Below are 14640 nucleotides of genomic sequence, written 5' to 3'. Positions count from 1 at the left end.
GGCTGTGCGTTATATTATATTACCATAGAAGCGGAGGTCTGTATTTATTAGGGAAAAATCCTAGATTTATAAAATATATTTTCCAGAGAAAATAAATGATGAGTAAAATAATTAAGTAAGCTGTGGAACAATTTAATGTTCTATGAATTCAACTTGTATAGTATTTAATGAAAATTCATGGAGGAAGAGTTGTGAGACTTCATATCAATTTAAAATGTGTATTAGAGTAATACGGCGGTATGATTTTCAATGAAAGCTTTAGTTCAGATTTTTTAGAGACTTGATATTGAATTTGTTGCACCAAATGTTCTTGTTTAGCTTTCTCCTTCCAACCACTAACCTGCTTAGGAAGGTTAGCAGGTACTGATAACTGGGAAGGACCCTGTTCATTGAGTTAGGGCAAGCAATTGCATCCAAATGATCTGTTGCCCCACGGAATATGAGAGATATATTTGGGCTATAATCTCTATAATTTCTACCCAAAGTCTCTATTTCTCTAGGAGATGCAAACATCTTTAAAGAGGCCATTTAAAATTAAATCACACATAAATCTGAAATACACGTAATTTTTTCTAAGATTAATCAGAGCAGTAGTATGTGCTTCATGAGTGATAGAAGTGATGTGGATGTAACCTCATTTTTTTAAATAAAGGGTGTCTTTTTTCAAATTACTATGACTTTAATTGTCCATATTTCTTTGCAGATAATACATACGTGTCAAGTTCAGAAAATGATGAAGATGTATTAGTTACTACAGAGCCAATTCCAGTAATTTTTCATCGAATAGCAACAGGTAATAGGAATACACTATTTTTTAAAATTCTAGGTTAATATTTTCTTGCCTGTAGGTAGCTTTATTTTTTTTGTTTCTTTTAGCCCATGTAACAGATATTTATCTTTAGGATCTATAAATCCCCATATAAATTTTCTATTTAACTTGTGTTTGTTTTTTAACAGTTTTTTAAACACATAAATTTACATTCTTTGAAAAAGTCCTGTTTAAATGCATTATGTTAATATTTGCTCTAAAATATTCCATACATAATGATACTGCTAGGGAAACTGAATATTTAAAAAGCTGACTCAGGGCAATGTAGATCCCATGAAATATATAATGAGATCTGAAGCAGTCTATATAGTGGCACTTTGGTTTGACCATATTTTTATGGGCAATGGAAAATCAGAAGAGCTTATATATCACATAACTTCCCAACATAATATAATTTCAAAATATTCCTTAATTTTCTTGCAAAGAAAGAATCACCTGAGGGGTGTTTTTACATTGAAGCTTATAAATGTTTGGTAAATAGTATACTAAAAACTGAAATGATGTTTTATAACTTTCAGAATTAAGGAAGACAAATGACACTAACTGTTGCTTATCCATAAAATCCAAATTACAGAAGGAAAATGGAGAGGTATGGAAATTGCATTTCATGTTTTATATTTATTGAAAACATAAAGGCATATTTTAAATTTACCTTGTATTTCTAGTTAATATTATCACTGTTATTGGGGTTAAGATCGCATCTAGTGTATGGAACACAAGCTTGTAGCTGAGAGACTTAATGTGTGGGGAGGGTAGTGACCTGGAGTTAACTCTGAGAAGGAAGCTCCCTTTCAAATAATAGAAAGAATGTCAGTTTTAAATCTAAATCAGATACATACGAAGCTTTCTTTACTTATTCTCCGTACGTTCGTCAAATAACGTAGTTGACTAAGGAGCACTTATATAACTTACAGTTCTAACAACTATATGTGGCTATCCATTGTTTCAATGGGACCCTCACAGGTTCATTTGTAAAAGGTGGTCTCTTTAGCTAAGGTAGCAAAGATTATAGGTATGTAGAGTCATTATTATTGACCAATGTTAAAACAACAACAACAAATTCATACGCCCTTCCTCACCTTTAAAAAGTTTGCTTGAATCAGTCAATAAATACTAGACATTAAACAAACAAAATGAGTGCAACAGGACCAACAATTCTTTGCTCTTAACACTATGTACCCAATACGACCTTCCCTTTCTCTTAGTGTTGTATCATTCCCTCTACTCTTCTTTTTCCACAACGAGAACCACAGATTTAGCAGTACTGCCGCTAAAACCGAAAACTGTTCGCATTTTATCAAACCCAAATTCCCTTTTATAGGTTTTTCTTTTTCCTTAAGAATTCGAAATTTGTTCTGGAAATTTTAGGGATGATTCCAACACGTTGGATTAATAGATTCCTGTGTCTAATGGAATTTGCCTTTCTTCTAATTATTTTAACAGAGCCAGGGATAGGAATATCATCATTAGTTACTTTAGATGAGTTTTCATTGTTTGCACTTTAGACACATAACAGATGTGGTTCAGTTAATTAGAAATTCAAACTTCAAGTTCAAGCATATTTAATTAAATATCCTTTTGAAATCTGAAGTCTAAAGCAAATAACTTCTATATGCAGAACGCTCTCTTTGTAATTAATTCATATTTATTTTCATAATTATTATTGGAGTTAAGAGTGCCTTTTGTTTCATACCATTGTGTAGAGTTGGCAGTGGAAGTGAGGACAGTCAGGGATAAATAATGCCGAGGAACTTTTTAATAAAAAATCGAATCAGTATGAACTTCTCAGAAGTTCTATCTGAACAAAGCCAAAGTTGTAGGTGATTATACATAGTTTATATATATATATATATATATATATAAAATGGTAAATTGTACAACACAAAATCGATGAAATAAAACTTTTAAAAAAGATATACATAGAGCTTAATACACTGACAAAATGTCTCCTACTATCTTTTGTTTTTGGTTTGTACTGCACCAACAATGTCTTTTATATAAAATCCAGGTGATAAGCACAAGACTTAATCCATTATGGCCATTATCTACTTTTTTTGAAAGAAGGCAAGCTAGTTTGACCATTAAAACTTTCTTCTGATTCTATTATTTTAAGGAGTCAAGACAAAATAGTACAGTGGAAGAAGATTCTGAAGGTGATAATGATTCTGAAGAATTTTATTATGGAGGACAGGTGAGTGCATCAGACCTCCCAATTATCCGCTCTCAGAGTCCACGGTAGGCATCCATGTCCTAGTGGATTCCTGTGCTTGTGGTCCGAGAGCCCTGCACGTTAGTTCTGTAACTGGCTTGCAGATCTGTATAATTTCTCTGTTTCTTATTTGTACATATATTCAGAAATTAAGGTTACTTTGGCAATTCTTTGACTGTAATCACTCACTTGCATTGAAGTTATCTTAATTCATTACAGAGATTTTGCAGATGGCATTTTATTCTATTTCTGACTTTTACATTTCTTAAGCATGTTGGGCTCAGTCAGTGTTTTGAAATGATGACGCTTCTAACAAAAGCATGGATGGTTAGTTTTAAGTAGAACATGATTAACCTTTATAAAAATTGATGGTCCCGAGTTACTGAGCATCCTCAATATTTGTATTCATTGTCTTTTCCTCTTACACTGACGTAAAGTGTTTGTTGGAAAATTGTGATGAAGAAATATCATAATTTATATATATGAAAATGGTGTAGCCACATATGCATATATATAAAAGAATTCACTATTTTTCCAGGGTAGTGTTAAAGTTTTAACCTGTGCAGTTGATTTTAGGATATGGCTGTATATGGTGTCTTGTTCTGGTTCTGTAAACCTCTTGAACAAATATGTTTTGTAACTTGTGTAATGTAATGGGAAGGTAGTAGATTAAAGTGGTGCTTTTTTTGGTTGCTGTTGTTAGAGAACGTGCGTGCAAGCAGTGGGGTGGGGGGTGAGAGAGAGAGAGAGAATCTTAAGCAGGCTCCACGCCCAGCATGGAACCCAACATGGAGCTCAGTCTCACGACCCTGAGATCACGACCTGAGCCGAAATCAACAGTCGGGTGCTTAACCGACTGAGCCACCCAGGCACCCCTCTAATTTTACTTTTCGAGCATAATACGTTATATGAGACTTATGACCTAAGCGAACCTGTGAACTTTAGTGAATATACTGCAGTATTCTATTTTTCAATGAAGATGACAGAGAAGATATCCCTGGCAGAACCTATAGGGGGACCTGCTCAAGAGATGGTCTGTATTTGATTCTTCTGATTCTCTTCACCCCGAGTCATTCCTGAACCATCCCTTTTTGTCAGGTGACCTGCTCAAGAGATGGTTTGTATTTGATTCTTCTGATTCTCTTCACCCCGAGTCATTCCTGAACCATCCCTTTTTGTCAGGTGACCTGCTCAAGAGATGGTTTGTATTTGATTCTTCTGATTCTCTTCACCCCGAGTCATTCCTGAACCATCCCTTTTTGTCAGGTGAACTATGACGGGGAACTGCGCAAGCACCCCCAGCTTGAGGCTGATCTGTCGGCAGTGAGAGAGCTATACGGGCCGCATGCAGTTTCTCTCAGGTAAATCAGTACCTCTCGTGAATAAAAATTAAAATGACTTGGTAAGTCATTGGGATTTTTCTGTTGAGTTATTTAAGTGGAAATATTCTTGGGCTTAGTTATATTTGAAATTTCTTAAGACATCCTGCTGTGTTTCTACTTATACAAAATGGACTATCTGTAGCTGTATGGATTTTTTTGGTTTTGTTTTTGGTACATGTGGTTTAAGAGTACATTGGTGCATTAAAGAAATTAGTTATTTTGGAGAGTTACTTTGATAAAATATCAGTCTTAAATAGCGTCCTAATCAATTCCTTTAATAGACTTGGCCAGCTGGCCCATGCAGTCCAGTCATAAATCAAGGACACATCATGTGAACAATAAAAGTAAATAATGCATAACCACTGGTGTCCAGATCACATTGTGATGTGATCTGACCCCAAAAAAAGAAAGGGGGAGAAAAAAAAGGACATAAGTTTGCAGTGTTTGTTTAAATGATAATATATTTTATCTTGCAGTTACTTCATATATAATTTGGTGATAAATTTAAAGACCATTATTTATCACTTTTAATTATTCAGAAGACCTCAGTATCCTTACCTACCATCTTCTCTCCCTCATTTAAAAAAGAAACTCTTTCCTGTCACTATCCTAGTTTCCCTCCACGACTCAGATCTGATTATTTAAGATTCTTCTTCTTTGCCTGATGGGCAGCCTCCAAGTTGCCATGGAATTTCAGACTCCGATCCCAGCCTGATCTCGGTTCCCGCTTTATCCACCCAAACCACCCAAGCCCGTTCTCCAGACGTGCTCTGTTCCCTCTTGACTTCCGGCGTTTGCATGAGCTGTTTTCTCACCAGCGAGTGCTTCATTCTTATTCAAGCCACAATCCAAAGGCCAGCTTCTCTGGAGCCTCCTTTGAGTTTCCAATGCCGATTAGTCGGTCTGCCCTTCACATTTGGCTTTCACCTCATTTATTATGCTTCTCAACTTCTTGTGTCTTGTCATTATTGGTTTACTTCTCCCCCTCTAGACCCTAAATTCTGTGCATGCAGGGACAGTGCGCTATTTTGTTGGTTTGTTTTATTTTGTTTTGTTTTTGTTTTTTTAATCATGCTTATATTTTGTTACTTAATATAGCACAGGGAATATATGAAATATGGGCTGATGGATTCTTGATTGTTTGTATGGCATCCATGAAAGATGTTTACATTATCGGTTACTTTCTCTTCCATGGACATATCTAGATTTTGAGAGAGCCAACAAATAATTTAAGCTGGGAAGTACAACAGAACTACAATTGATAATTGTCAAGTGTTTCATTTTAACTTCAGAAACAAACTCACCACCACCTACAGCCTCAGTAAACTGGGGTTATATACATCCATCCTGTCTCTCCCACTCATGGAGGTCTGGTCGGCTGCAGTGGACTGAGAGTGATTGGGATTATGCTTGGAAAAACAAATATTTGCAAATTTCAAGGTTTTAGCAAATTAGCTGCAATTATTTCTCAGTTGATCTCTACTGTGGCTCCAGGGTAAGGAATATGAATAGTTAGTAAGGGTGTTAGAATGAATAAATGAAGAAGGCAGTTAGGGATTTATCCATAAGTGGTTCAAAACAAGGATTAATTTTTTAACTTGAGTCGAAATTTGCTTGACTGCTTAAAACTTTGATCGCAGTAATTTAATCCCCTCCCCCACTAAAAAAAAAGAACTCTGGGATAGAGTTAATCATACAATACAACATATAGTTCAGCTTCTTTTCATTTGAGGTACCTATCATTTTAGGGTATTGCCTTAACGCATGTTGATTGCCTTTATACAAAGTTAAGGAACTATCTTGAACACACATTTCCATGCTAAGCTCTAATTACACTGTCATATATATATATATATATATATATATATATATATGGAATATTTTTTGTTTCTTCAGCAAGAATTTAAGTACCAGTGATCATCTGTTAGTATTTTCCATTATTAATAAAATTATTGATAACTTACCAACTCTTGAAATTAGATAAATATTTGGAATTTCATTCAAATGAAATATTGAAAGTCATAAATGGCTTTGATTTTTTTTTCTCCTTCCCTATTTCACTTATAAGTTTTGATTCAATTTAAATCTCTATTAACATAAGCCATGTTCTTACCTGCTGTAGATTTTCTATAGCTGTAATTTTCTATAGCTATCGAGAATGTTTCCAGAATAAATAACCTCCCAGAGGCCTCATGGTATAAAGTATGAACCACAGCAGGACTAGTCTGATTTACTTGAAATAAATATGAATGAATTTACTGTCTAGTATCGACTACTGAGGCTTGGGGACATGGCAAGAGTAGTAGTTAGGCATAAGGTCTTGGAACCTTCTTCCTTGCAAAGTTCTAAGCCTGCTGAAAACAGACTGTTCTAATTAGCTGTTCTTTTACTTAATTGAGGTTTATAAGAACTTAATGGAGTTTGAAGAACAAAAGTACCTCAATATGCATAATAGGCTATTTGGCGTCATTTTTTTTTTTTTTAATGTGACGTATTTAATGAGAAAGGCAGCTAACCACATCTAAGTTCTCTGTAAGAGATGAAAAGAACTGGCATTGCCTCACTTGAGGCAAAAACCTCTTAAAGTAGGTTGAAAGAGGAGATAGAAACAGGGACTAATGACCAGTTCATTACTGAAGTAGGTAATTTCAGCTCTATGTGGCCATAGCATTCAAAAGCAGGATCCTGGCTGTGTTGAACCATACTTATAAACACTGATGACAGTTCCAGTTCATAGGCTCTTGTATTGGAAGTGAGTTAGATTTCTGGAGAAACACGATAAACCATCAGTTTATTAGACTGAGTGAACATGTCTCATCTTGAATCATGCAGCAAAATGAGGATGTTTGATGTTTTTCATTATACATTTTCTCCTCTAGTCATGTATTTAAAAAAAATTTGATCAGTGCCATCGGAAAACAATTTGAGGTTAATATTTTTAGAAAGGTGTGGGGAATTACAAGTCACAAAATTCTCACGTGGTCAGGAATGAAATGATTCTGACAATTTGCTTGTGGTGTTTCACACGTCTAACCCATATGAAATAACCTTTGCTTTATGATCATACCATCTTCTGTTTTAAAAGTCGAAGCCATATGAGTAATATTCTAGCCTTTTTATGATGACTAATGCTTAATGAAGGTTAGAAGATTGCAAGATTGTGACTCTTCTGCATTTTTAAAAAAGATTTTATTTATTTGAGAGAGAGAGGGTGCAAGAGAGAGAGCACAAATGGGGGGAGGGACAGAGGGCGAGGGAGAAGCCGACTCCCTGCTCAGCGTGGGGGCTTGATTCTCAGACTCTGGGATCATGACCTGAGTTGAAGGCAGACACTTAACCGCTTAACTGACTGAGCCACACAGGCGCCCCATCTTCTGCATTTTGATCACCTTTTGTGGATGGACAATTGTAATAGGGCCTTTTGGAGTTGATGTTCTGGAGGACAGGGCATACTGGGGAGTTTTTAAGGTTGAGGAGGTTGTGCTACTATATTCAGGCTCACATACTTCCTTGAGAGAGGGAGGAAGGGAGGGCGGGAAGGAGGGAGGGAGGGAAAGAGAGCAAGAAAGAGAAAGGAGAGGGGAGGGGAGGGGAAGGAGAGAAAAGCCACAAAAATCTGTATGAACCACTTATTCTGGGTTTCTGCATTTCCATTTGTAGTGACCGGTAGGATTACTTACAGATCTTCTGGTTCCTGTCCTCTGGTATTAACCTGTCTGGTAATTAGACAGCTAATTTTGTCCAGTGAAATGTGAATGTGGGTACTAGTGCAGGAGTTCCCGTTTCCCCCAGGCTCCCATCACTATGGGCTCCTGAGTGACCCCAGTGAGGAGTAACTCCCCTCCAGCCCTCCGAGTCCATAGGGAACATGTAGCGTTCATGATGTATAAATCCTTTTTTTGTGTTAAACCATTGAGAGCTGAAGAGGTCTGTTACTAAAGCATATCTTAACCTACGTTGAAGACGTCATTCATCAAAAGATTTGCCGTTGGATATTTGTAGTGTCCTTTCCAGCTATTGGTACTCCCACTCCTGCTTCTGGAGCCTCCAGAAAAAAGGTCTGACTGAAAACCAGGGGAAAGTGACGACAGGAAGCACCTAGAAGAAACAAAGGGGGGAGTATTTTCCTAAAACACTGGCCCGTAATCTAGTTGAAAGCTTCAGAATGTCAGGTCCCGGACAGTCACCCCTATTCCCAGTGCCTGTACTTTCTTCAAGTAAAACCAAGGATTTTTCAGTGGGGGAGGAAGGGTTGTAGAAACTGTATCTCTTATACACTGTCATTTTGTATCGCCTTCTTTTTTTATCTGGACCTAGTTTTTACATTCTTCTCAGTCTTGTTGCCTTTTAGAGAAACTTCAGAGCACTTTGGATACAGTCTTGCAAATGCTTTAATCTACCAAGATTTCTTTCTGACTATTGAGTTTGCATATTTCTTGGCCCATTCACAAACATCTCTCCCACACTGAGCAAAAAACACACATTGAGTAGGCATGCAGAGAGAGACAGGGAACGCTTGTTGAGTTTCAGATGTCATAGAAGGTGTTATGTTTCCTCACAGAATCTATTTCTTCTTAAAATGTAACTGACCAGTCACTGAATGCAAGAAATAACTGAATAGTAATGATTTTAGTTCCCGAGAACCTGTGATAGAATTTCATGTAAATGTGTATATGTATAATTTCCTTGACAGCTAATAAGGGAAGGCTAGATATCTAATAATATTTTTATAACCAGTGCAATCACTGCTAATTCTGATCAGGTAGTGTTATAAAACATCACAACAGTATAATGAATAAGCTGTAGTTTTATAGAGAAAGGAGGACCAGGAGAGATGGTCTAACATTTACTATATTGTGAGTATGGATGTTGTGTCTCATTAATGATGATGTTATCTTGATTAGTTCCATTAAAAATTAGGAGAAGAAATTGCCAAGAATTCTAACACATAGTGCCCTCAAAAATACATGTTCATAGAAAAATACATTTCGTACATATGTTCTTAAATGAACTAGGTCATATGTAAATATCCAAAATCAAATGGCCAGATTTCAAGATATGTTGATTGAAAGAGTAGCTCAGATGTCTGGGGAAAAAAAAAATTGTGAAGCAGTCCTTTCTCAGTTCCAGGGTGTAACAACTACATCAGATCATTTCTGTGTTGTTCTCCTTATCTTAAAAAAGTATTCAGGTTCAATTTGATGTGATCTTTTCACAGTGAATAAATATAGGCAGTGCATGAAATTATTTTGAGTTATTATAAACCCAATACAGCATTCAGGACACAATCAGATATCTGGCTTCACAATTCAAGTTGCATTCATATTTCAGGCTTTTGACTTGATTCTGCATTTGCTATTCATGAGATCCAGGGCAACTGAAAGTTATTCAGATATAGAAGCAATCCTGATGACTGGGTCGCTGCATCTGGACAAACTGTAATCACGCTTTGTAATCTCGCAGTGGGAAATCTGAAATTACTGGCATTATATAAAAAGGGCATCACAACGGAAATTGGTTTGCATATACGCAGTGCTGTTGTGAATTCTTTGAAGTGTGGCATAAAAACAAAAAGTGTAACTATTTACAGATCTACACCTGCAGAATCCAGTTAATTGCAAATCTTTAATGCCTCTGCCTCTTCAAAATTCTGTATTTGTGTTCTGTCTTTGTGCTCTGCTGTGGCAGGGAAGAGCACTTATAATTTTGTTGTTGTTGAAATAAATTGATAGTGTTAGAAATTAGGAAGATACTAACCACAAGAATGTTGAAGAAATCATATAAAGAATACTTAAAGATACACATATTAAATGTTTTAAAAGAATACATGTCACTTTCTGATCATAACTTTATGATAAATTCTGTTGAAGTGGTCTGGAAAACTCTGAAGAAAACAGCTGTGGGTAAGGTTCTTACTGATTTCTCTTGTCTCTGATTCCCTTCTTTCAGCCTCTAATTGCACCAGTCTTGCCACTGTAACTAAATTCAAACAAAAGTTATTCTCCCTTGGGAAACTGGCAGTGACCCGAGCAAATGAACGCCTGGTGATGATGGGGATGTGGAAAGTGGTCGCTGTGATAAGCTGACTGGTGCGATTAGAAATGGTCATAACCTTTTAAAATAGTAATTAAATGACATATATCAAGACTCCCAAATATAGTTATATTATTTATTTCATGCAGTAATTTTAGAAATGATTCTGTGAGAAGACAGATGCACATAGATTTTTATCCAGAGGCCTTTTTATCAATATTTACAGTGTAAAAAAAAAAATCAATAGCAGCCTCATAATTTTAACATTATCTTATTATAGAATTGTATTTATACAAATACAACCATTTAATTCTATGATTTTGAAGAATATTTCATAATATAGAAAAATACTTATTTTAGAAGAAGTGAAAGAGCAGGACAGATTTTTATATACCATATAAAATATGGAATGAGATATAAGCGAAGATAATATCTGAGTGGTAGTATTATAAGTTGCTTTTGTGTGTTTTTCTGACATTTTATAAAATGAGCTTGTATTACCGTAGTAATCAGAAAAAGTAGATACGTTTAAAAAATTTTTTTTAAATTTTACTTATTTATGTGACACAGAGAGAGACAGCGAGAGAGGGAACACAAGCAAGCGGAGAGGTAGAGAGAGAGAAGCAGGCTTCCCGCCGAGCAGGGAGCCCGATGCGGGGCTCGATCCCAGGACTCGGATCATGACCTGAGCCGAAGGCAGATGCTTAACCGACTGAGCCACCCAGGCGCCCCAGAAAACACATACATTTTATATAAAATAGGTTTTACCCACAATCTACAGTTAATAAATAAGTACTTTTTTTAAAAAAAGTTTTGGTTTTTCTATTTCTATTTTATTTAAAAAGGGAATTTCAGTTTCCATGCATTTTTGGTAATCTACTTGCTCCAAATAGTATATTTTGGAACATAACCCTCTGGATAGTAAATATTTTTATATCAACTTCTTTAGTAATGGGTAAAAAATTTTTCTATTGTACCAGTGTGCTATACTTTAAGTATTTCCTTATTATTTAATATTTGTTTCTGTCCCCAGTTTCTACACTCACAAACATCCTTCTGGGCAGAGGTTTACACATACTTGTTACAGTTTTCACCCCACTTAAATGTCTATTGAACATCATTAATAATTGATCCTCATCATTACATTTAGTGGTTCTTTCTTTTAATTTGCCAACACAAAAGATGTTTGGCTTTTATATTTATGAATAAATTGCTGATGTTTAAGATTGGCAAATTATGACCACTGGGTCGTGGGGCCCATTTTTGAACAGCCTGAGAGATACAGATAGTGTTTGCTTTTTTTAAAAGGGTTTAAAGAAAAACAAAAACCAAGAGGAATATGTGACAGAGACCAGAAAAGGCCTGAAAAGGCTAAAATACTTACTATCTTGACCTTTACAGGAAAAGCTTGTTGACCCCTGAACCAGAGGCATAAAAGAGATGGTTTATTTGCTTGGTCCTTATTCTTGGCATGGTGTCTGTATAATTTCATAAATAAATTGGCATATTTTTGTATCTAAATTTGCATATCATATCATGTCTAAATTTGCATAAGGTTACAAGTGTTCTTATCCTTTATGAATAACACAGATTTTTTTATTATGTTATGTTAATCACCATACATTACATCATTAGTTTTTGAGTAGTGTTCCATGATTCATTGTTTGCGTATAACACCCAGTGCTCCATTCAATACGTGCCCTCCTTAATACCCAATCACAGGGCTAACCCATCCACCCACCCCCCTGGCCCTCTAGAACCCTCAGTTTGTTTCTCAGAGTCCATAGTCTCTCATGGTTCGTCTCCCCTCCGATTTCCCCTCCATGCAGTGTTTTTAAAAAGTCAATTACTATGTGAATAATTTTTATCCCTTTTCTTTTTTATGTAATCTAAAAATATTATCATCAAAGAATAAAAAATACAATTTCATAAATAGTGAAAATGTGGTCAGTGGTTTGATATATATATATATTTTTAATTTTTTAATTTTTTTTTTTTAAAGATTTTTATCTATTCATTTGAGAGAGACAGGGAGAGTGCACGTTCAGAGGGGTGGGGCAGAGGAGAGGGACAGGCTGAGCAGGGAGCCCTGTTTTGATATATTTTTAAGGGGTTGATGGAGAAAGCACAGAGGCTGAGTTCTTATATTCTTTTTTTTTTTTTTTAAGATTTTATTTATTTGAGAGAGAGGGAGAGTGAGAGGGAGAGTGAGAGGGAGAAGCAGACTCCCTGCCGAGCAGGGAACCCGATGCAGGGCTCGATCCCAGGACCCTGGGATCATGACCCGAGCTGAAGGCAGACGCTTAACCGACTGAGCCACCCAGGTGCCCTGAGTTCTTATATTCTAAATGCTGCTTTTTGTGTGTCATAGACATTAAAAATCAAAAAACCCCTTCGATTCCTTCATTCATCAAATTACGTAAAACCATTTGATCATTAGAAGTGTCTTCTCTGAACCCTAGACAAGTGCCACAGTTTTGTGTTATATTAACCTTACTTGAATAGGAAATACACAGAAATTATCATTGAGTACTATGTGCCAGATAATATCCCACAAACGGTTTTGAAATTGAACATGAATTCAATGCCTGACTTCCCCACTGACTTATCGACTCTTTGGCATCTGATTTCAATTCTCTAAAGCTCAGTTTCCTTGTTTGCAAATGAGGGTAGTAATGGTATCCTCGTCAGAAGGCTGTGATGAGGACCCTGCAAAGTGATAGTTTATTGAATAGTGAACCGATTAATCACCTGTGTAAATAAATAGGATGTGTGTGTTTAAATCTTGGCTCTGCTGCAGAGTGATGATGGGTAAGTTACTTTATTACTCTGAGCCTCAGTTAATGCGTATATAAATTAAAGGTGGTGGTGGTACCTACCATGCACCGTGATCACACGTATGTAAAATTCTTAGAATAATTTCTGGCACATGAGTGCTTAATAAATACTGGCAGCTAACTTTTATCATTTCAGTTATCTGTATAATTTTATTTCTCATCCTATATAGCATTTGTAACTTCATACTTTTATAAAAATATAAATACAGATTTATGTATATAGAGAATCTGGGGAAACTATTGTTTTTATGTTCTTTCATGTATGCTGGTTTACGGCTCTACATGGGCTGGAGAAAGGTTGGTGTTTAGAACGTCTTCGTGTGGCACATGGTGTTGTTACTTGTTTTAATTTGGATATATCAGACTTCCAGAGCTGCCTATCAAAACACGATGACATGTAAGCGGCAGAGCCCGTGGATCCGGTCAGAACCAGTGATGTTTAGCATGGAAGGGAAAGTCGTGGGCACATCCTTGTGGCAGTGAATTATTTTCCCACCCTTTCTTCCTGTCAGAAACTCCTTCCTTTGCCCTTTGAGGCAACTCTTCCTCTTCAGAGAGCACAACAAAAACCAAGTGGTTGAATTCGCCCCAGAGAACTGGGGATGTTTGAAACTATGAAGCAAACAATTCTTGAATTTATGTATGCAAATGCATGTACGTAAAAATAGAAAGATGTCTAGACGGTATAAATAGTCACAGGAGATGACAATCCAACTACATGGAGTTTGTTAATTCATGTCCCCAGTCACTTCTGAGCGCTCTGTGGAGATCAGTGAGAAGAGTTAGGGATTGAATCTTTGACTTAAATGAGCACACATTATCTTTTAAGGAAAATGGAAAAATAAGTGTTAATCTTTGCTTTCAGGGAATACGGAGCCATTGATGATGTAGATATTGATCTGCATATTGATGTTAGCTTTCTGGATGTAAGTATCAATTTATACAATATGATTGGTACATTCAAAAACGTTTATTTGTATTGTTGGAAAAAATTAAATATTTGCTTCTCATTATTAGTAACAAGCTGATTTTGTTAAAGTGATCATAGAGAAATACAATGACTGGCTGAAGAAACACATTTTATATATGTATATTTTTACATTGGTTCTTTTAATATATTCTGAAATTTATGGGCTCTTAATATAGTACTTCATTATTTCTTAAATTTTCACTTTAATTTTCCTGTGTAGAAGGTAAAAATTAAGAATACTTTGACATTCTTTTCCAAACCCTAGGTCTTGAGGTAATTTGTGAGCCTTATTGATTTATGTATGTATTCAAAATAAATTTAAAAAAGCGTTTCATTTTGGAAAAAAAAATCAAGAACTCTATAAAAGGTGACTAATTCAT

At 35.8% G+C, this 14640-nt stretch overlaps 1 protein-coding gene across 2 annotated transcripts in view; it reads left to right on the top strand.

Moving 5' to 3' along the window:
* Nucleotides 1-14640, top strand: part of PARP8 (poly(ADP-ribose) polymerase family member 8) — a 173220-nt gene that overhangs the window by 98090 nt on the left and 60490 nt on the right. For both annotated transcript variants that reach the window (XR_010413283.1, XM_064596707.1), the window contains exons 5-9: nt 704-793; nt 1348-1418; nt 2943-3020; nt 4305-4399; nt 14156-14216. Coding sequence is in view for 1 of the 2 variants with exons in the window: in XM_064596707.1 (XP_064452777.1) it covers nt 704-793; nt 1348-1418; nt 2943-3020; nt 4305-4399; nt 14156-14216 (395 nt within the window). In the remaining variant the exon portion in view is untranslated. The remainder of the gene's footprint in view (nt 1-703; nt 794-1347; nt 1419-2942; nt 3021-4304; nt 4400-14155; nt 14217-14640) is intronic.

Source organism: Mirounga angustirostris, unplaced genomic scaffold, assembly GCF_029215605.1.
Source record: "Mirounga angustirostris isolate CCGP_5_RB_7025 unplaced genomic scaffold, mMirAng1.0.hap1 SCAF_7, whole genome shotgun sequence".
Classification (NCBI taxonomy): domain Eukaryota; kingdom Metazoa; phylum Chordata; class Mammalia; order Carnivora; family Phocidae; genus Mirounga; species Mirounga angustirostris.
This window is presented reverse-complemented; position numbering and strand designations above follow the sequence as displayed.